General features: G+C 44.6%; 1 protein-coding gene across 1 annotated transcript; it reads left to right on the top strand.

The window, feature by feature from the left end:
* Position 1: 1 nt before the first annotated feature.
* On the top strand, positions 2-16,969 carry BLMH (bleomycin hydrolase). The gene is made up of 12 exons (XM_072353220.1): positions 2-152; positions 347-544; positions 1,067-1,176; positions 1,829-1,970; positions 3,205-3,293; positions 4,395-4,487; positions 9,306-9,461; positions 9,949-10,107; positions 10,203-10,270; positions 10,660-10,777; positions 12,609-12,678; positions 15,939-16,969. Exons 1-12 carry the CDS (start codon positions 140-142, stop codon positions 16,088-16,090), a joined length of 1,368 nt encoding a protein of 455 aa, XP_072209321.1. The 5' UTR covers positions 2-139; the 3' UTR covers positions 16,091-16,969.
* Positions 16,970-19,820: the final 2,851 nt, after the last annotated feature.

Genomic DNA, 19,820 nt, shown 5'->3' with positions numbered 1-19,820 from the left:
CCCCTCCCACCACCACCGCCACCCTCAGAGCGGAGCGGATCGGGCCCCACTTCCTGCTTCCGGTGCCGGGGCTATAAGAGCCGCTTCCGGCGGGGCGCGCGGCGTTCGGCTGTTTTGTGGCGCTCCGCTTTCCGGCACCATGAACGCCCACGGTGAGGGGCGGGCATACGCATGGGGGGGTATCTATGGGGGGCCTTATCTATGGGAGGTGGGCTTTCCCCCAGTACTGGGCTCGGGGGGTGAGGGGGTTGTTTTCAGCCCGTTTGGGGTTATGGGCCCGGAGCCCCCCCGCATCCCGGTAGGGGATCCCGCTTACGCTGCTTTATGTTCTCTTCCCCCGCCGCAGGGCTCAGCACCGAAAAGGCCGCGGCCTTTACCCGGCGGCTGCGGGCCGAGCCGCAGTTCCTGCTGGCCCAGAACGTGGCGACCTGCAATGACCCGCTGGAGGTGTGTCTGCAGCGGCAGGTGGTGCAGGACACCATCCAGGTCTTCCAGCACGCTGTGCCTGCCGAGGGCAAACCCGTCACCAACCAGAAGAACTCTGGTAAGTGGGGGGGGGCTTTGGGGTACCCGGGGTGGGCAGTTACCTCCCTGCAGGTGTAGGAGCCTCTGCTGGAGCCCTTCTGGGGTGTCAGAGCAATGGGAGCTTTGTTCAGGGATGTACCTGGCAGGATGAGCTGATTGCAGTGCACAGGAGGGCTTCTGGTGGCACTGAGTTCAGAGAACAGCTGCTCAGAGTTCCGTGTGACAAGGAATCCCTGCAGCATCCTTCAGGGGTGGCATCTGCTTTCTGAACTGCTTTTCCTTCTGTATAGAGTGAGCTGGAAATAGTTGAGAGACCTGTATGTGTGGTTCATAAAAGCACAGAATCATTACGGTTGGAAAAGACCACTAAAATCATAAGGTCCATCCTGGACTCGTGAACTCACTGGTTATTCAGTAACCTACAGTGCTGGGCAGGACACTGATCCAAAAGCTTAAGATGGAACACAGAATTCTTGTTCAAAGCCCTTATGTAGCTCTGAGTGCAAGCACTGCAGTTTAATCCTTGTGTCTTTGACCTCAGGGAGATGCTGGATCTTTTCCTGCCTCAATGCAATGCGTCTTCCCTTCATGAAGAAGTACAACATTGAAGAGTTTGAATTCAGCCAGTCGTATCTCTTTTTCTGGGACAAGGTACAGTATTACAGGCCACAGACTGTGCTAGGAAAACTTACACAACTCAATCTTACTATTAGGACAGATTTTTCTCTTAAGTTCGGCTTTCTGAACAATCCAGATGGAAAATGAGCATGAGAAGAACCACCAGAAGATTCTAAATAGTTAAGATTGGGCAAAGGGAGATTTTTCAGCTTGAGAAGGAAGTCATCAAGATGTTAATGCTTTGGAGTGGTAAAAGTCTTTCAAGTGTTCTGAGTATTTCAGAAGTTATTTGTGGTAGGCCCAGCGGGAAGCCTGACTGTAATTGGTGCTCTGTGAAGCTCTTTCAGGAGTGCTTGCAACCTACTGATTTGGGAGCTGTTTGCTTCTTTTTCCTGAAGGGAAATTGAGAAAACCTAGCACTTGTTTGTGCCAGGCTCCATTATATAACTTCTGTTTCACATTTCCTGTTTCCCCCGCCCTCGAGCTCTGTACTAACTCACTTGTAAATACATTGTCTGTACCAGAAATAAAGCTTTGGTTAAGCCCTGGAATAGTACAGGGGAAATAAGCACGTTAGTGGATGGGCAGATAGTTTAATCTAGTTAGGACTACCAAAGAACTGGAGTACATAGGAACGAGTTCATGTGTACATCACACTGAGATTTGTCCTGTCTGTTCATTATAGGTTGAACGTTGTTACTACTTTCTAAATGCCTTTGTGGAAACAGCTCAGAAAAAGGAGCCCATAGATGGAAGGCTGGTGCAATACCTGCTCTTAAACCCCACAAACGATGGAGGCCAGTGGGATATGCTGGTTAACATTGTAGGTAAGGGAAATGGCTGCTGGGAGCGCTTCCCTCATTTCTACACTGATTTGAGAGATGAGTGAAAGAAAGCGATTTTGGATCAATTCTGCAGTGTTTGATACCATACTTGATATTACAGCGTAGGATCTCTTAGGTCATATAGTAGCTGGCACTATAGAAAACTTCAAATAGAGGCCATCTAAACAGGAAGAACTTGTAGTATGACTTGATGATTGACGGATTGAAGATTTCTTATTGACAATCTACAGTAATTAGAAATTGAGCGTGAGACCTGGAAGCTTGTTAAAAAGCACGACACTTAATGACTGCCTTTTTCAATCAAGGATCTTATTTTATCTTCTAAGTTTTAGGCTTAAATCTTTTCTAGGATCTTTATTTTTGTGTATTGCTGCTGCTGTTAGAAGCTCAAAATCAGGAGGAGTAATTAGATACCCCAGAATGTCAATTCAGTAGTAAGTTCCAGTCCTCTTCTGTCCCAGCTCAACGTTGTTGCCTTTGTATCCATGTATGCAGTCCTGATGCACAAGGTAAAGAAGAGTCTTTGTTAGGCCAGGGTGTGTCTTCAGTGCAGAAGCAAAGCTGCTCTGAGCTGCAGCCTGAAGAAAGGCGATGTAAAGATTGGTGAGAGGGAAATTGTATGGAATGTGGTAGTGCTGGTCTTACAAAGATGCAATTTAGGGAGCATCATCCTTAGCACTGATTAAGTGGATGTGGTGTCTGAATTAGACTAGCATTTGCTTTCATTTGTATGATGATGCAATTGAGTGCCTCTGTAAAGTAATGAACCAATAATGTAAGTTTAGAATCACAAAAGAAACTTGTTTCTTTGAAGCCTGGGGGTTACTTTTTTCACTGTTACAAACACTTAAACATGGCAAAGAGAACTTCTGGCTGCTGCTGTTATATTCAGAGCCTTGAGTGGTGTGGTCTTTGGTACTGTGATGTAGGAAGTGGTTATTGCTGATGCAATCAACGTTCAGAGGGGAAAAAAGGAGATTGGGAAATAAATCAGTTACTTAAACACAGATCAAGTACATGGAATGATTCATGAGTTCAGTTTTTCTGGAAGATTTTTCAGCAATTTAATTTTCATGTCAACTTTTTTCTAGTGAAAAAGAGCTTCTTAAGAAGCACCAACTAGTCTGGAAGAGCTCAGTGTCAGATGGAATGAATTGAGGCACTCAGCCATCCCATTCCAGCAATGACTGTTAACCTTCAGCTTAATTTCTTTTAGAAAAGTATGGTGTTGTTCCCAAGAAGTACTTTCCTGAATCTCATACCACAGAGGCTACTAGAAGGATGAATGAGATCTTGAATCATAAGGTAAAAGTGGTTTATCATTGAAGTTGGGGATTGGGTGGGAACAACTTCGCTTTAGATATTCTTTCGTATCTTTTCATTGGCATGATTAAGTGCATCTCAGAAACTGAACTTGTTTTATTCAGAAGGCAGCCTGCACTCACAGCAAAGCAATGCAGTTAATCTTGAAATATGAAGCAGGAAAATGTGTTCATGGAAAATGGCCATTGTCAGGTTTCAGTAGCTTGAAAATGCAATTTTAGTTGCAAATGTGCCTTTAATTCTCAAATTTCTGTAAAGCTGATGCTTGATTTGTGGTTGTAGCTTGAATCCTAAACTACAGAAGTGAATTCATCCGGCTGGATGGTGGTGTAGGTGGCCAGGTGATTCTATGTTTCTAAATGGAAAAGCTTCAACTGCATTTTTATGCTGGGCTTTGATTATTTTCATTATTCCAGTTCATGTGGAATATGCAAAGAGAAAAGTGCCTTTTGAAATACATTAAAAATGCAGAATCTGCTGCAATGAGCTGAGACGTAGTGATGGTGCAATGCTGTTCTTGTCTCTATCACTGCAAACCAGCTGGTCTTGAGGGAGCCCCTGTCAGTGCTTCTCAGCCTTATGGATGATGACAGTAATGGAGGCATGTGCTCTTCTTACTGCAGTTCTGTGTGCTGTGGGGAAATGCTCCATTATTTTTGTCAGCCAAGAGATCAATTATGTATTAGAATTGCAGGATTAATTTTACAGCATGGAGGCAGCCTGCTCTGTGAGTCAGAGGTGGTGATGAATTTGAGTGTTGCAGCACTAGTTATGTTACAGAAGCCAGGGGAAAAACGAGCCTTTAGAAAAGCTGATGGCTGTAAGCTTCAAGATAGTTGGAAAATAGTAATTGAATTGCAAGTGCTCTTAGATGTTTTTTCTGTGCTGCTCTCTTACATGTAAATGATTGCCTTGATTTAAAGAATCAATACCTAACGGGACCTTCTGAAGTGGATTGGTTTAGTTTTGAAAATGTTGTGAAGGGCAAAATGGGTGCCTGTAACAACCAGATAGGGAGTCCTGAAGGCTGATTTGGCAGCACCTTTCGTAACCTTAAAATAAAATGACCTTCTCCTTAAACAGATGAGAGAGTACTGTTTGCGGCTGAGAAACATGGTGGCAACTGGAACAAATAAGGAAGAACTTTGTGCTGCGATGGATACTATGATAGAAGAGGTAAACACAGTGTGATGAATGGGGAAACCAGAGTGGATGGAGGCTTCTTGCTCAAATTGATCTGTAGATACCAGGACAAAGCAAAACAAGTACCTTTATTTGCCCAACTAGGTGTGTTTTGTATAACAGAACACCTGAAGGTTAGAATCACAAAACTGTAGGGGTTGGAAGGGGCCTCTAGAGATCATTGAGTCCAACCCCCCTGCCAAAGCAGGCTCCCTACACCACGTTGCACAGGTAGGCGTCCAGGCAGGTATTGAATATCTCCAGAGAAGGAGACTCCACCACCTCCCTGTGCAGCCTGTTCCAGTGCTCCGTCACCCTCACTGTAAAGAAGTTTTTGTGCACATTCGTGCAGAACTTCCTATGCTGAAGTTTCAGCCCATTTCCCCTAGTCCTGTCCCCACGCACTACTGAAAAGAGACCAGCCTCGCCACTATGGCTCCCACACCTCAGGTATTTATAAACCTGGATCAAGTCCCCTCTCAGCCTTCTTTTCTCAAGGCTAAACAGACCCAGTTCCCTAAGTCTCTCCTCATAGGGGAGATGCTCCAGGCCCTTCACCATCTTTGTGGCCCTCCGCTGGACTCTTTCCAAGAGATCCCTGTCTTTTTTGTACTGGGGAGCCCAGAACTGGACACAATATTCCAGATGAGGCCTCACCAGGGCAGAGTAGAGGGGGAGGATCACCTCCCTTGACCTGCTGGCTACGTTCTTTTTAATGCACCCCAGAATGCCATTGGCCTTTTTGGCTACAAGGGCACACTGCTGGCTCATGGCCAACCTGTCATCCACCAGGACACCCAGGTCCCTCTCAGCAGAGCTCCTCTCCAGCAGGTCTTCCCCCAGCCTGTACTGGTGCATGCAATTATTTCTACCTAGATGCAAGACTCTACACTTGCTTTTGTTAAACCTCATCCGGTTTTTTACTGCCTGTCCAGGTCTCTCTGAATGGCCGCACAGCCTTCAGGCGTGTCAGCCAATCCTCCCAACTTCGTATCATCAGCAAACTTGCTGAGGGTGGTCACTATCCCCTCATCAAGGTTGTTGATGAAGATGTTGAACAAGACCGGACCCAGCACAGACCCCTGGGGGACGCCGCTAGTCACAGGCCTCCAGCCAGACACCGCACCGCCAACGACAACCCTCTGCGCTCTGCCAGTCAGCCAATTCTTGACCCACTTCACCGTCCACTCATCTATCCCATACTTCCTCAGCTTTGTTATAAGGATGTCATGGGGGACCGTATCAAAAGCTTTACTGAAATCAAGGTAGACTACATCTACCGCTCTCCCCCCGTCCGCCCAGCGAGTGACATCTTCATAAAAGGCCACCAGGTTGGTCGAGCACGACCTCCCCTTGGTGAACCCATGCTGAGTACTCCTGATAACCTCCTTTTCTCCCAGTTGCCTGGATATGGCATCCAGCACAAGCTGTTCCATCACTTTCCCTGGGACAGAGGTGAGGCTGACTGGCCTACAATTACCTGGGTCCTCCCTCTTGCCCTTTCTGAAGACCAGAGCGACACTGGCTGTCCTCCAGTCTTCAGGCACCTCCCCAATTTTCCAGGATCTCTGAAAGATTACAGAGAGTGGCTCAGCAATGAACTCCGCCAGCTCTCTCAGCACCCGTGGATGTAGATAGGCAGAGATAAAAGGTATTTATTTCTGGTATACTTGCTTGCTACTTACTGTTTTTTATATATCCAGACTAATACTATGAATGTATAGTAGACTGAAACTTAGTTCAGGAAGATGTCTGTGTTTCTGTGAAAAATCAAATGTCACACAACAAAAAATCTCTGCATTTTATGTATTAATGGTGACCAAAGCAATGCCCTACCAGGCTTTTATAAGTGGTAGCAAAGAGATGAGTTGAAGTTTGCATTCAGACAGTTGTGAGCTGAGAACCCTACAGCACACATGTTGTTGCAGAAATCCCCCACAAGAGAGCAGGAAAGAACAACAACAGGAACTTCTCTGCATTGTGAAAGAGACGTGAGCTAAACAGGGCTAAACACAGCTGTGATCTCTGCTGGAGGGTGACAGAGGGAGGAACCACAGCTTCTGCTTTTGGCTGTGTTAATTACCTTAAATGAATTGATGAGTCTGTGGTGCTGGTGTTTGTATGTCACCCATGAGCACCCTGGCTCTATATCTGCTCACACTGAACGTGACAGTGGCACGGTCATTTTTCTTACTCTTCAGTCCTTCCACTTGATTTTTTTAAATAGCCAAAATTAAAGTGTTCAGAGCGTTGATGTATTTAACAAAACACACACATTAAATAAAAATGAAGCTTCCTTTTGTTTCTCAAACATCAATATCTGTCCTTAGATGTCTCACAAACTATACAGCAGGTGATGGAGCTTCCCAGGGCTGCCCTGTTCTCCTCATTTGTTGAGGACCTCTGATAAGGATCCTGGAACTGGCAGAGGCTCATTAACTGATTATAATTTGTTCTGTAATGAGGTTATGTTTATTTATCTGTAGTTAACACAACACTTCCTCTGGCAGTAGCGGTAGTATTTCACAACTCAAGTGGATTTGCTTTCAGTGATGTTGTAGCTGGAATGTGCAACTGCACCGGTGTGTATTTTAAGAACACACAGCTTGAGAAGTAGGAGACAACTGGTTCCATGTTTACATGCGTGGAAGCTGCTGTGTATTTTTGTATGTGACAAAACAGAACTTGTCTTTGCTCTGCGAAGCTTTATTTGGATGTTAAATCTTAGCTCACTTCTGGAAGGTGGCATGAGCTGAATCAGGGCAGTTATACTGGGATGTAGGATTAAATATTCACTCCAGATCTGTACAAACACTCTCCTTATCAAACTGGAGCACAGCAGGCCAGAAGTTGAGATCAGCGCGGTGCACGTGATTGACTTTTTCTTCCTTTGCAGTTTGCCTCTGTAGACTCTTTGTTATCAGCAGCGTCCTTCCCTTGCTCACTCTGGTATTTGTTTGGGGTTTTTTTTAGCACGTCTCAATACATCTCTGCCTTATCTCGGTTCTCCTTGTTGCCAGAATCATACTAGTCACCTTTCAATTTAAATAAGCCTCCTGTGGGTATTGGTAGAGGAAGCCTTTGAGATACTGAGGGTTGGCCTGTAGAGGGTGTGGTGGAAAAAACAACTGAGGGAGGCTGTTTCCAGGCATGGCTGCCAACGTTCATTTGAGACTTCTGTCTCCATCACTTTCCTTCCTCTGCCTCTCCTGCTTTTTGCTCTCCTCGTAGGAATTTCTCTTGATTTGCTTTTGTGACCTCATCTTTACCACTTGGGGTTATCTGAGGTCACGGGGGTGTATCCACAGCCAACGCCACCTTTTGTGCAGGGTGTGCGAAAAGAAATATTTATAGTTGTTTAGGGATTCACATTTGCTCCTTAACGTATCTATTCAGAAATAAATGAGTTCCTCCAGTAAAAACATAAGCCCACACCCTTATTTCAACCCGTAATTCATCTGTTCACTTGGTTTCCTTGAAGTGCTTGGAGCAAGAACGCCTTTATTTGCATCTTATACACAGCCAAATAGCGGATGCAGCTTAGCTGGGGATTTGCACACACTTTGCCCTCAACGCGAAGTGTTTTAAACGTAGAAAGCCCTCTGGTTCTCTCTGGGCCTTTTTTCTGTATGCATCTTCAGAATGCAGAACTAAAAAGGGGCACAAATCCTGTTCAAAACTGAGATTGCATGTAGCTTCACACAGAAAACAGCTTGCAGTACACAGGCATGTAGTCAGTGTACATTTAATGCATTTATAAGGAAAAGCAAAAAAGCCCAATCCAGAAGGAAGTAGTTGGCTCTGGGAAAGTCTCCAGTTCTGTGAAAGCTGGTGAGGGTAGAATGTGAAGACAGACAGCCCAGGGAAGCTGCCACAAAACAAAGCCATTGGATCCAAGTGCAGTTTGGATTTGATGCCCCTTATCTTAAACACTGTTGGTTCTTTGCAAGGAAAAGACTTGTGCGAAGACATGGCTGAGCAGTGGTGAAGTGAGCTAGTTCTGGCTGCAGTAAAACATTTAAGTCTGTCTAAAAATGATTGGATGCCCCCTTGTTATCTGTGGTAAGTCCTGTTAAATACACCCAGAGACAGCCATCTGTGATGCCTACGAGTCAGCATGTCTTACAAGCCCTGTGAGAAAGAACTGTTTCGTAGCCTGGTTTATAGGGAGGCTGACAACTTGAAATCTCCACCTTCTTGTGGTAAAAGAAAGGCAATAGAAAGCTGTCAGCTGCAGCCAGGGGATGGGGAGCTCCAGTCAAGCTGTGTAACCTGTCAGCTTAGCCCTAAATGGAGGCATTAAGTGTATTAAAATGAATGAGAAAGTTATTCTAGGATTTTGGAAAGAGACAAAAGCCTGTTGCTGGAATCCAAATGGAAAAGTGATGAGAATGGGGATAGATTGCTTTGTGTGTGTGTTGAAGATCTGGTTTCTCTCTGCACGTGGCAGATCACTTGACAGCAGGTAATACGGAGTGTTTAAGCTGATCTAGAAGCAGCTCTCCTGCACTGCAAAGATTTCTTGGCAGAGAAGCTTCGCAATGACTTAGTGATATTAGAATGAGACTGGGCGCTGTGCTGGCTTCTGATTTGCCTGCTGCATTCCTAAGATAACCTGGGGCTCGCATCCTGTTTGTTGGTTCCATGTGGATTGATTCAGATTCTCAAACTGCTGCAACAACTGGTCTATAAAACTGGTTCTATTTTTCCAGTTGGTTTTCACATGGAGAAATCCCTCGGTGGCATTGCTGTGCTGGGAGGGGCTCACCTACATGTTTCTGCGTGTTCACAGATGCTTGTCTCTCCCCGCAGGTGTTCAGAATAGTGAGTACCTGCCTGGGCAACCCCCCAGAGACCTTCTGCTGGGAGTTCCGGGATAAGGAGAAGAACTACCACAAATTTGGTCCTATGACACCGGTGCAGTTCTACAATGAGCATGTGAAGCCTTGCTTCAATATGGAGGACAAGGTTGGTGATGTACAATGTGTGGTTTGCAAAGAGCTTTTCACAGCTGAAATACCTGCAGCGTATTTTCCCCTGTTGTGAATGTGCTGTCTGCACTTGTAATGGCACTGTACAGGTTAAGTGCAGTTCCCACAGGTCAGACTGCCCAGTGTTGATTTCCCATCCTCTCGTTGCTGATGTGCACTTCAGTCAGCTGCAAACATTGCACTTCAGTGATGATGTTAATAATATGAAGTGATTGAATCAATCATAAAAAGCTCTAAGCAGCCATTGGGGAATGGGAGTAACGTTTACGGCTCCTGTGCCACAACTAGAGGTGAACCTTGTAAAACTAAAACAAAAAAGAAGGCAGATGGTATTTCAGCCAAGCTGCTGCTCAGCTGATGGATGGGACAGACTGTGAGCTTGGACAGAAGCAATTGTCTGATTCACTTCCCAAAGGTTACACTTGTGTTGCATCTTAGTTTCTTACATCTTGGGTTCTTGGCAGGTTTGTCTAGTGAATGATCCTCGACCTCAGAACCCATATGGCCAACTGTACACAGTGGAGTACCTGGGCAACATGGCAGGAGGGAGGAAGACTCTCTATAACAACCAGCCTATTGATGTCTTGAAAAAATTGGCTGCAACGTCTATTAAGGATGGAGAGGTTTGTTTGGGTTTTTGTGAACGATGTGGTGAAACTCTTGCAATGTAGAACTCACTGGAACGTGGCCTAGATGTAACTCTTCCTTCTATTTGTAGGCTGTGTGGTTTGGCTGCGATGTTGCAAAGCACTTCTATGGCAAGCTGGGAATCAATGACTTGAATATGTAAGTAGAAAAGCAAAACAGAATGGCATTGTGGGTAGTTGGCTAGGACACGAACAATGCCTTGTCTGCTCAAAAAACCTAATTTGTACCTACTTCTGGCTCAGTATACCTAAAAGGAGTGTATTTAAGTAACTCAAGCAACAGGAATGTGCTTTTTCCTACATTTAGCTGAAATCTTAATTGTTTATAGCACATCTTCAAAGAATTGGGCTATTTTTACCTGAGTTGCCTGGTATGTGGTAAGGAAAACTCCTAAAGGCATCGGTCCTTTGCATTTATTCTGACAGTGTGATTAGAAGAACTTGCTGGCCTGTCTGCTGCTTCTGTGTTTTGTTAATGGGAATCCTCCATGCATCCTTTTTAATACAGTGTGTGTGGCTTTCTAATAGATATAACCATGAGCTGGTGTTTGGTGTCTCTGTCAAGAACATGAACAAGGCAGAGCGTTTGATCTTTGGAGACTCCTTGATGACCCATGCCATGGTCCTGACAGCTGTCTCGGAGAAGGTAGAGTCTGCCTCCTGAAACTAATGTTTGCACAGATGTATTGGAATATTTGAGCAGATTGTTTGTGTTCTGGGCTCATTCACTGTATAAGCTGTTCTGCTCAAGCTCTGCATGTGTGGCAACACCCTGAGCACAAGGCCTAGGTTGTCTGTTTCCTTATTTGCCTTGTGTTCACAACTATAAATACTTAAGAATGGAAGAATTAGATGAGTTAAGGATTTCTTTCCTTCCCTCCACAAACTCCAATTGGAGGAGGGGAAGAAGTTTGCTTCAATTTCTTAGATACCAACCGACTTAGCTGGTTTTAAATATAGATTCTGAGGTACTTTCTGAACAGGAAATCAAGTAGGACAGCAAGCATTTCCCACCCTATCCCATTGCAAGGGTTAGTCTCATGCACCTTTTTTGAGGGTAAAATGCTGGAGCAGCCAGTAGGAGGCATTCTGCAGCAGTCTTAACCTTCTGCCATTCATTGGCATGTGACCTCTCTGGCCTACTCATAATTAGAGGGGGAACATAGTGTCAGAAATACCTCTATGGCAGAAGCATGTTGAGATGAATCCATAGCTAAATACTGCCAGGAGCAGATATAGAACACCCGAAGTGAAAATAAGTGAATATTCACAGTATAGAGTTATCTGTAGCTTTGATGCTTTCCATTATTTCCAGAAGTTGTAATTATGGTTGCTTTGAAGTGATCTCTTCCTGTCCAACGGGACCTTGGCTTGAGAAGTAACAGCCTGCATGTAACTGTTTGCTCGAGCTCTGGAGTCTGAGGACTTGACAGACTGCTGAGTCAGAGGATTTTTTCAGCAGCTTTTTCCAATTCAGTGCAAGTTCTGCATTCTGAGCTCCTAACGCTTCTTGTGCGTGAAGGCATCTTCAAAAACAGTTCACTATGATCCATTACTAATGTTCAAAACCTATTTATCTGCTCATGACTCAAGCTTGTACACCCCCGGCTTCCATTGGAGGCTGTGGTTTATGGTCTGTATTTCCAAGTTTGTATTTCCACGTGCCTAAATGTACAGCTGTGTAAAAGATGGCCTCATTTCCTTAGAGAGATCCGTTGAAGATCACAGTGGATGGTACCTGTTATGAAAGGATCATTTAAATGAAATTACTGTCCTTTGTTTGAAGAATAATCTACTTTATTTCTACTTGGAACACGTTCTCTAATATTAAACCTGAGCTTAATCTAAAGGAGCTTTGATAGTAGTTGTTAAAATATAATGCTGCTGTGGATTTACTGCTCAATAGAAGGCCTGGATTGAAGATTTAAAAAACATCATTACAGTTTTACAAGGTTAAAAATTGATGCAGATTAAATGTACTTTTTGGTTAAAAGCAGCAACAAACTTAACGTACATAAACATTTCTCTACTGCTTTGTCCAATAGCAGATCTATGTGCTTGAGTTTGCTTCTAAAGCAAGCTCCAGTTGCTTTATTGCCCTGTGCCTTCTCTGATTCCTACTTCAAGTAAGTGATGCATTCTGTATTCCAGAAGGCCCCCAGTGCCTACATGGTGATAGAGAAAGCTGCTTAGATTCTTCCAATTGGAATTTGGCTCAATGTAACTTAACATCTCTTTAAAATATTTACTACACGTTGTGTCCTGGGCTGTTTTCTTGTACTTGTAGATAAACATTTCAGATTGTTTTTCCAATCATTAGCAAAAAACCGTGGTCCGAAACTCACTGGTGGCTGTAGGCTTTTGGTAGCGGAGCTCTGGTTTGCTGGTGCTGGATTTAGATGTGGAAGGTTGGGTTGGCTGCTGTGAACGCTCATAGCCTTTGGCTGCTGAGTCACCATCTCCTTGTTTTGTTGCAGGATGGGCAAGAAGACTGCTTTGAAAAGTGGCGAGTGGAAAATTCCTGGGGTGAAGATCGTGGTAATAAAGGTAAAGCAATTTATAGTCAGAGGAACACAAAGCCTCAAACTAATGTCTGGAGATAGGGAAGTGAACAGGGGAAAGGCTGACTGGTTTGTTATGGTTTCTAAGTAGTTTATGGGCAACTCTTGATCACAAGAAAATTGCCAGGTATTATTCCAGTTAATAGCAAAAAAAAGGAAAGCAGCTTGTAGCAGCTTGACTAATTGCATTTCTAAAGCCATGCTGAAAACATGACCTATGGCATCCTTGCACTGTTCCTCCCTGCTGTGACAGGCACCAGCAACCAAAAAAATCCACCCGCAGTTCAGCTGACACCAGGTTTCTGCATCAACTTGCCTTCCTGTTGATGGCTGTTTCAGCCTGCCCTGCTGTTGGTTTGGAAAGCTCTGTAGGGCTGTAGTTATCTTGGCCTGGCATGTGGACAGACACTGTGGGCAGAACATGTGTCACAGCTGAGCAGTGACTTGGAAGTTGCTTCTAGTTGCTCCCCTACTCAGTATGGTCTTGGCTGGAGAGGTGCTTCTCTGCCATGTCTGGATGTAGCTCTGATCTCAGCTGGTCCTGGGAGCAGGCTTGACAGCGTGAGAGCTTTCCTGCTTTGCTCTGCTGAGCTCTGCAGTCAGCCTGAATGGCTGGAGCAGAACTTGTTCTGAAACAGCGCAACAGGAAACTCGAAAGCATTTCTTCCCCCTCTTCCTGCCCTGCTTTATCCTTTTTCAACATCAGTACTAGCTGGTGTAGGAGCCTCATGTCCTGCTTCTCTTGCTATGTCACTGAGTCAGTCTGCCAGGGAACTTTATCTTATCTGCCTTGCTAAGTTACTGGGAAACTGCTTGGATAAGTCCTGCAAAGAGAACCAGAATCTACATCAGAAACAAAAAGGCCAAGAATGATGTTAAACTTGGCACACCCCAGTTGAGGCCCAGTTGGGTGTGGGGGATACAAGTAAGACCCAGCTCCATTATTGGACAAGATGATAGATTACAGCCTATGGCAAAACACCAGAGACTGGACTTTGTCATTAAATACACAACAGAAAACAAAAGCACTTGGTAGGAAATGAGTGTTTTTCATACAGGGTCCCCTGTGCTTTGCTGTGGGTACGATCTGAGGTGCCAGAGCATCCCTGCTTTCCCTTTCCTTGCATGGCACAGGGCTGGAACAACTGTGACTTGAGTTCTGGGTGTCTGGGAAGAAGCTGGTTGTATGCTCAGCATCTGTAGAGTGTGCAGAGCTGGGTTCTTGTGGTGCTGCTAGCCCTGGAGAAAGGGGAGCCCTGGGAACAGCCCAGCAGTGCCTCTCCTAAGTGCTTTGTAATTACATGCCTGTCTGCTGTGAAAGGGTTTCTTGGAATCCAATCTGTTTTTCCTCAAGGAATGAACAAAGCTGCTGACAAACATTGATTGGTTGGTTGGGTTTTTTTGAGGTGAAAAATAAGTCACTTCCCAGTAAAACGTTTCCTTTCTCTTTTGCTGGCACTTTGTCAGTGAGACGGGCAAGTTTTAATTATTCCTATTCTTTTGTTCTGAAGATACAGTGCAGCGTTACCAAACTTTGAACCCAGCTTATCCCATCGGATATCTTCCTCTCAAAGCAAGGAGGAGCTCTTCAAAGGGAAACACTAAATCACATTATCACATCCACTTGATAGGGGTCCATTTGTTTGTTTTGGCACGAAAAGTGCTTTCCTGTGGTACCTCTCCAGCCAAAATTCATCTTCCTTTTGACTTCATCTCTTGTACCGACTGTGTGCTTCCTCAGGGAGATGGTTTGCAGACTTATCTGTTTGCATGCATCTGTAATCTCACGAGTGCATGATGGCAGGCTTTGAGACCATCTTGTGCCTTAACTCCCCTGCAGGGAGGACAAAGTTCTTCAGGAACCTTGCAAGGGGCTTTCTTTTCAGGTGCCCAAATGCTGCATTATGCAAGCAGTCTGATCCTCAGCTGACCTCTCCCTTATCCAGCAGCTTGTTGCTTGTACATCGCTGCATTTTAATGTTTTCCTTTGTCAAATGAAGTTGGAGAAACGTGGACCAACTTCATACAAAGCGGAGCTTCCTCCCATAGTCACTGTCCTGTTCTGCTGCAGCAAGATGACTCTGCCTGCAAAGTACACGTCTCCTTTTAATGAAGGAATTGATAATGGCTTTCATTGTGGCACTGAGCACAGCCCTGCTCAGAGAGCACCCTCGCTTATTTGCATGTTCTGAAGTTCTGTTTGACGTTTCCTTCTTGTTCAGACACTGCGATCCTAATCAGCCCTGTCAAGCTCTGAGATGCAGGATGTCAGAACAGAGTTCATTATCCTCTCAGGGTGCAATTACTTGTTGGCTCTTGGGAGTGAGAGGGTTTTTGTGTGTCCCAAGAACTCATATCCTGAAGAGAGAATAATCAAAGCAGCTCCTTTTTGGCAGTGTTTCCAAAATGGCTTCTAGCTCGGATTACAATTGATAGGGTTTTTAATTTATGGGAATTATCTGATCTCTTGCTTTAGAAACAAGATGGTGTAGATAGATGCGTTTATTGTCCACATTCTCTGGACGTTTTCTTGTTTCATTTGATTGTGTGATACTGTATATAAGGATGTGAGAAACTTTATTACATAAAGCCTTCTCATCTGTCTTCTAAATGCTTTCTTTCTCGCTGCCACTCTATTTTCAGTTCACTTTGAATAGTTTTTCCAATGATAGCTTTCTGCTGAAACCTCTCGTGTTCTAAATTTGACTTTTTCCCCCCTCACTTCAAAGGTTGTTTACTGAAATTCTCAATAAGAATTACATTAAAGAGGAAAATCGAGCTTTGGTTCAGCAATACTGGTTTAGATGCTTTTGTATTTGAGGAAGGCAGGCAGCCTGCTTCTTATACTGCAGATAAACCAGCAAATTTTGGCCTAAGCAGGAGATGATGTGGTTATTCACCTGGGCAATGTCCCTGTTACCAACATTTGAAGACTTGTAAAGGCAGCGAGCCAGATAACCTTACTCTCAGTGTAAGTTTGTGAGGCATTCCCAATGCTTATTTTAACAGATGAATTAAAACAAGTTCTTCTGGGCCTTGTTTTTCCTACCAGGTTTCTTGGTGGGTCTTTTAGCGCACATGAAATACATCTGCTCAGCCTACATGTTAAATTCAGTTTGTTCACTTTGTCCTGAAAGATACAGAAGTGTGGCCTGTCTGGAAGGGGCTGTTCATAAGGGAAACTCAGGTGGCTGCTCCACTGTGTTGGTGATGAATCTGTTTGTAACGAGCTGTTTTTATCTCCAGGTTACCTGATCATGACGGATGACTGGTTCTCTGAGTACGTGTATGAAGTTGTGGTGGATAAGAAGTATGTGCCCGAAGATGTCTTGGCAGTGATGGAGCTAGAACCCATTGTTTTGCCTGCATGGGACCCCATGGGGGCCTTAGCCAAGTGAACTGCAGAATATTTGCCTCTTAATGGTCAACCAGATTAGATGCAATAGAGAATCCCAGTGGTTGGAAGCCATAGCCAAATGATAATGTGACCAAGCACTCAGCATGGTCCGCATCCTTGAAAAGTAAGTTAAGGATCTTTGGGAAATAGCGCTTTACTGACTTGGCTGAATTAAAGCCCTCAGGCTGCTCTGCAAAACTAAAAGGGGAAAAGGAAAAAAAACAAACAACCTCACAATGAAATCTATTACAAGTGCTGTCAATGGTGGTTTGGTTTTATCAATTTTAAATTAAGAAACAGTCAGCATAGTAATAAAGTAGAACCGTTTTGACCGGTGTTTTCCTTAGAAAAGATGACGGTAGAAGGCCATTCCTTAGCAAGAACAGCTAAGTGTTGGAACAAACATGTCAGGATACTTAACAGTTAACCATTTGTGGTCTATCTTATACCACAAAAGAACGCCCAAGGTATTTTATACACTTTCATTTTTAATTCTCTTAAAGGAGGAAGTTTTCAAGGGTACGCATTGCTGAAGCTGCAGAACCTTAGAGAAGATTCACCTTATTTACCCTTAGAAAACTTATCTCCCAGCAGCACTGCGGGAAAATAACCTGAGGTTTCCAGTTTCACTTGTTTTTATTCTTCAGTTACCGCGGTAGGATTGGATAACCCACATTGAGGCCCATCATGTCTGTGTGCACAGGAGCGCTATTTTTCAGTTCCATTAGCAAGAACAACCGTAAATGTTCACGGATGGAGTTAGTGTCATGCTGAACAGGAAAAAAAAAGAAGTTAATTGCTGCATTTTATTTGGGTGTTTTCAAAAACGAGATGGTGCTACGAAGCTTTTGAATAAACAGTTTCTTAAGTGACTGGTACAGCTCTGGTTTCTTTTTTGAGCTCTGCTGAGTTGGAGAAATGACACACAAATGAACGTGGGCTGGTGTGAGGACAGGAAACATGTTGCTTTATGGTGTCTGAAGGAGACACAGCTGCTTTTCTCAGTGAGCAGATAAACAGCCTCATGTGCTATGGGCACCCAAATAGTTCGGTGATGAGCACGGTTCTAATCCTTTGATTGAAATGCGTGGAATGGTGGACTCTTTCTGTAAGCTGACAGTTGTCCTGTTGTGTGTTGGGTTTAGCCACGAGCAAATAAGAGGGTAAACAAGGAGATGGGCCACACTGCCAGCTCCTGAGCTGGGGAGGTAAACATTTGTTAAGGTTATGGTACTCTGCATCTTGGTTTGACTTCGCTTCTGTTTGAACTACACAGGTAGAAAGCTATTATGATAGAAGTGTGTACATCTTAAACAAGTTATACAGATGTGTGTCTATGTACATATATATTAAAAATACCAAGCTAACGCATGCCTGCATGTTGTTGCTAAACTAAGTCCATGGTAGGGCTTGCCTAGCGGTCACCCAAGCTGATCAGACTCGCAGCCTGCATTTCTGGAGAGCTGGCTGGATGGGAAGCAAGTGAGTGTGGAGCAGTGGGGTTGGTTGTTGCTCCCCTTGAATGATGCTGTTTGAAAGGCTGGATCCTGCAGTATTCCTGCAATGGTAACAAAGCTGTTCTGTGGTGCTACCATTTGATGTCTTCTCTAGCAAAATTCAACTTGTGTTATCCTGGGAATCTGCCATAAGTTTTTTATGATCTTGGAACCTGTAAGGGTACAAACCGCTGTTGCTTTCAGCTTGCTTTTTCTACTAGCAAGTCACTGAGTAACAAAGCTATACCTTTGCAGTCCATCTCCCTAATTAGAGGACTTCCAGATTAATGAGTTGGCACAGATTGCCTGAGGGATGTGATGCCTCCCTCTGCTGTTAGAGATCCTGGTGAGGGGTTGCAGGCCAACGGTTCAGAAGTGACACTGATGGAATGGATCCTTCCTTCTGACAAAGGGGTGGGCAGGCTGATCCAAGCTACCCCAATTGATCTGTGATGTGCAGCCTCTGCCTCGTGCTGTGTTAATGGCATCACGGTGAGTAAGCAGCCCTGTGCTCCATGCTGAATCCTGGTGGCTCTGAAACAAAGGCAATCCTCTTGGGAAGCTGTGTTATGCACGGTGTTTTCCTTATGAGTAATGCGTGTTGGTTTGGGAGCTTTTGTTCCCCTGTGGAAAGGTCAGTATTTTGGTCCTTCAAAATCTGCTGGTGACACGACACCGCTTCTTCCCTCCCCTTTATATCACCTCCCTACTACTGTAGCCACCAAGGAGAGCTAATTGGTTCTCTGGAGTTTAACTGGTGAACTTCTGTTGCCTGTGGCAGCTCTGATGGCTGTGACAGAGCTTGACAAATTAAGGCTTGTTTCCAAGCCGGATTTTCTGTTAATTTTAGTATTTAAAGGTATTGTCCAACATGAGCTTATCTCTGGAGTCCTTACCCAGATCTTTCCCAGTACAGCTTATACAATAGTGCTTTTTTTTCCCCCTTTCCTTCAAATAAGCACAGAAAATCCACATGCCTAGAACACATCATAGGAAACGAAGCCAATCTGGCAGAAGCAGGTTTCATTTACGTCTGGCTGTTTTATAAGATCTCTGTAAGGGGGGAGTAAGAAGGGAAATACGTGTGTCAATGTGAGAGCAGCTTTTCTGCCTTGAGGACTCCAAGGGCAGCTGAACAGTCGGCTCTAAGGCTGCTGATCATGACTGTAGTTTAAGGCACAGCACTAAGATGTTCTGTTATGCTGCCCAGCAAAAATACTATGATAGAATGAGAAACCAGAAGCAATTCTTCAGCTCTGCTTCAGTTCAGTTTGGTTGGTTTATATCCTTTGCATGCTCCTAGGAAGACCTTTGGAGTTTGGAGGAACCGGGCAGCTAGCAGATACTTTCCTCCTCCCATTTCTGTCAATAAAACCGTGTGGTGACGATTCAAAAGGCAGTTCCTATGACACTTGGAAAATATTGACAGATGATGTGATGAAGGTCAGCTATAGTAATCAGGAGCAGGAAAATAGCACACTGCTAACTCAGAAGAGGCAGCAGCCGGGGAAGAGGCCACGTACAGTGTTGGTGTGTAGGTTCTTGGCATCAGATTTCCCCTTCTGAGTTCTCTCAGCACAGTTCTGATGCCAACAGAACCAACCTCCCCCCCCAGGCTCCCCAGCTGCCATGTGGACATCCCAGCGTGTTCACTTAGCAAAGAAGGACGATCAGAATTTCTTTTATCTCAGAGCCAAATGTAACAGCTCCTAAATGTGATCTGGCTCCTCACTGAGCAAAAGACAACAATACATAACACAAACCCTAGATTTTTTTTGTGTGTTATTTGCCAATTGTTCCTATCCTCTTACTGGCGGTGAAGTGGAGACATGCTCACAGGGCTGGTGTTAATCTCTCAGTCCAGCTGGTACCGCTGTTGTTAGGTCACTTTGCTGATGATTCCCATTCCTCTGCTGGTACTGGTGGCTGGAATTACTGCTGCTTTATCTGTGGGGGGCTGTGGAAGAGTTTGAAGTTGTATCTTGTGTAAGGTCCGATTTAATGCTTTTGATCTTCTGTACCTCCCCTAAACCAACAGGATTTTGCAAAGTACAAAAGATTCCCTGAAATTCAGCGCAGCACCTGAAAGGATGGGACGTGTGGGATAGGTTCCATAATGGTGATGGGTCAGCTGAAATGCGAGGTCTGTTACTTGCATTATACCCCAAAGGCTCCAGGCTTCTGGCAAGAAATTAAAGAACAACAAACAGGCGCTGCTGCGAAAGACATTAACAG

This window comes from Excalfactoria chinensis, chromosome 19, assembly GCF_039878825.1.
Source record: "Excalfactoria chinensis isolate bCotChi1 chromosome 19, bCotChi1.hap2, whole genome shotgun sequence".
NCBI classification, from domain to species: domain Eukaryota; kingdom Metazoa; phylum Chordata; class Aves; order Galliformes; family Phasianidae; genus Excalfactoria; species Excalfactoria chinensis.
This window is presented reverse-complemented; position numbering and strand designations above follow the sequence as displayed.